The sequence below is a fragment of the Empidonax traillii genome, unplaced genomic scaffold (genome assembly GCF_003031625.1).
Source record: "Empidonax traillii isolate 1590-97213 ecotype Southwest subspecies unplaced genomic scaffold, ASM303162v1 scaffold2830:size17679, whole genome shotgun sequence".
NCBI classification, from domain to species: domain Eukaryota; kingdom Metazoa; phylum Chordata; class Aves; order Passeriformes; family Tyrannidae; genus Empidonax; species Empidonax traillii.
In genome coordinates, this window is record NW_020958023.1 from 1 (window position 1) to 2314 (window position 2314).

Genomic DNA, 2314 nt, shown 5'->3' on the forward strand with positions numbered 1-2314 from the left:
CAGGTGACAGGTGGCACTGGCAGGTGACAGGTGGCACAGGCAGGTGACTCACAGCGTCTGCATGTTGGCCTTGGTGAGCTCGAAGGCCCAGTCGAGGGTGGAAGGTTCCAGAGCGCAGACCCGGCGGCACTCGATGGACACGTTCAGACTGTGGGGGAACCCAGAGGGGACGTGGTGGGGACAGCAGGGACAGGCCCGGGGGACACCGGGGCAGCACCCCGGGGATGGCCCTGGGGACACGTCAGTGGCACTGGGAATGACCTTGGGGACACCGGGATTGGCCTCGGGGACACCGGGAATGGCCTCGGGGACACCTGGAATGGCCCCGGGGACACCTGGAATGGCCCCGGGGATACCGGGAATGGCCCCAGGGACACCTGGAATGGCCCCAGGGACACTGGGATTGGCCCCAGGGACACCGGGAATGGCCCCGGGGACACCTGGAATGGCCCCGGGGATACCGGGAATGGCCCCGGGGACACCTGGATTGGCCTCGGGGACACCGGGAATGGCTTCGGGGACACCGGGAATGGCCCCAGGGACACTGGGATTGGCCCCAGGGACACCGAGAATGGCCTCGGGGACATCGGGAATGGCCCCGGGGACACCGGGAATGGCCCCGGGGATACCGGGAATGGCCTCGGGGACACCTGGAATGACCCTGGGGACACCGGGAATGGCCCCGGGGACACCTGGAATGGCCTCAGGGACACCGGGAATGGCCTTGGGGACACCTGGAATGGCCCCGGGGACACCGGGAATGGCTTCGGGGACACCGGGAGCAGCTCCAGTGACCCCAGAACCGGTCCCAGGGTCCCCGAGGCAGGGCTGCCGCCACTCACCCGTTGCGGTCGTACTTCTTGAACACCGGGAAGGCTTCCAGGGGGTCTTGGAGCTGGAAGAGACCAGAGAGCAGCCGGGGGGCAGCGGGGGCCGCGGGCGGGGCAGGGGGTCGGGCCCCGCCGGGCCCAACTCACTTTGTTGGCGGCCTCGACCCGGGCGCAGACGGCGGCCATGGCGGCCCGTTCCTCCAGCCGCCGCTGCTTCTTCTCCTTGGCCCTGCTCGACTTCCTCTGTGCGGATAAACACACCAAAAAATGGGCACGAGTTACCCCCACAGCCCCAAAAACAAACACACCCCACACAGCCCCACAGACAAACACCCCACAGCCCCATGGCGGCCCGTTCCTCCAGCCGCCGCTGCTTCTTCTCCTTGGCCCTGCTCGACTTCCTCTGCGTGGATAAAAACACCAAAAAATGGGCACAGAGCACCCTGAGAGCCCCTCAGACAGACACACCCCAAAACGGGCTCAGAACACCCCAAAAACCCCACTGGTGGTGGTGCTGATGCTGCTGCTGCCCCCAGAGATGCGGCCCCACAGCAGCAAAGCCCCCCCGAGCTGGCCCTGCCAGCAATTACCGCGTTGATTTTATAGGATTATGAAAAATATCAATTATTGCATACGTACTCTCTCTGTATAAAACACGTGATTACGTTATATATTATTGTAGCATTATCATGCATTATATTGTGTATTGTAGTATTATCATATATAATATTATTCATAGTACATAACTGTTACTAAGCATGTTATTCTATATAATACCAACCCCCACGGGTGTAAAAAGCAACAGGTCACGGTTAAAGAAGGAGAGTTCTCACTAAAAGCCCAGCAGAAAAAGGGGGGATTTAGGGGTAAAAAGCAGAGTTTTGATGATTACACAAGTTGTTCTTATAGCTGGGGGGGGGTGTTGGGGGGGGGGGGCCCTCAGAGTCCCAAATCCCCAAGAAAGGTCCCAAATCCACTCAGAGCAGCCCTCGAAGAGCCTCCCCATCCTCTCAGACGGCCCCAAATCCCTAGAAATGACCCCCAAACTCTACACAGGAGCCCCCAGGACCCCTCAGAGGGTCCCGAACACCCTCGAAGGTCCCCAAATCCCCTCACGGTAACCCCCATCACCTCAGGGGAGCTCCCACATCCTCCGGGACAGCCCCAAACCCCCACCAAGGGTCCCGAATCCCCTCACAGAATCCCTCCCGTCACCTCAGGGGAGCTCCCACAGCCTCTGGGACAGCCCCAAACCCCCACCGAAGGTCCCGAATCCCCTCAGGGAATCCCCCCCATGCCCTCCCAACCCTCTCAGACGGCCCCAAACGCGCTCAGCGGCGCCTCGCAGGCCCCGCCCCCGCTGCCTTTCCCCTCAGGCCGGGCTCTCCTCCCCCCTCACGCCCCGGGCTCACCCCCATGGCGGCGGCCGCAGCTCCTCACGGCGCGGGGGGCGCGGGGGGTCTGAGGGGGCGCGCGCGGGGGGC

At 62.8% G+C, this 2314-nt stretch overlaps 2 protein-coding genes across 2 annotated transcripts in view; one reads left to right on the top strand and one right to left on the bottom strand.

The window, feature by feature from the left end:
* Positions 1 to 13: 13 nt before the first annotated feature.
* Positions 14 to 2284, bottom strand: NAA40 (N(alpha)-acetyltransferase 40, NatD catalytic subunit). Its single transcript, XM_027910172.1, has 4 exons — positions 2243 to 2284; positions 978 to 1073; positions 843 to 895; positions 14 to 148 (listed from the first exon to the last, which is right to left on the bottom strand). Exons 1-4 carry the CDS (start codon positions 2246 to 2248, stop codon positions 49 to 51), a joined length of 255 nt encoding a protein of 84 aa, XP_027765973.1. The 5' UTR covers positions 2249 to 2284; the 3' UTR covers positions 14 to 48.
* Positions 2247 to 2314, top strand: part of LOC114072252 (REST corepressor 2-like) — a gene marked incomplete at its 3' end in the record, with an annotated part of 6654 nt that continues 6586 nt past the window's right edge. The window contains exon 1 of the mRNA XM_027910171.1: positions 2247 to 2299. Within this exon, the coding sequence (XP_027765972.1) occupies positions 2247 to 2299 (53 nt within the window). The remainder of the gene's footprint in view (positions 2300 to 2314) is intronic.

What these genes read in the sequence shown, in the direction of transcription:
- NAA40 (XM_027910172.1), bottom strand. An exon ending in GGGTCGAGGCCGCCAACAAA is followed by an intron (nt 896 to 977) that starts GTGAGTTGGGCC and finishes GGTCTCTTCCAG; the next exon opens with CTCCAAGACCCCCTGGAAGC. An exon ending in AAGAAGTACGACCGCAACGG is followed by an intron (nt 149 to 842) that starts GTGAGTGGCGGC and finishes GTTCCCCCACAG; the next exon opens with TCTGAACGTGTCCATCGAGT.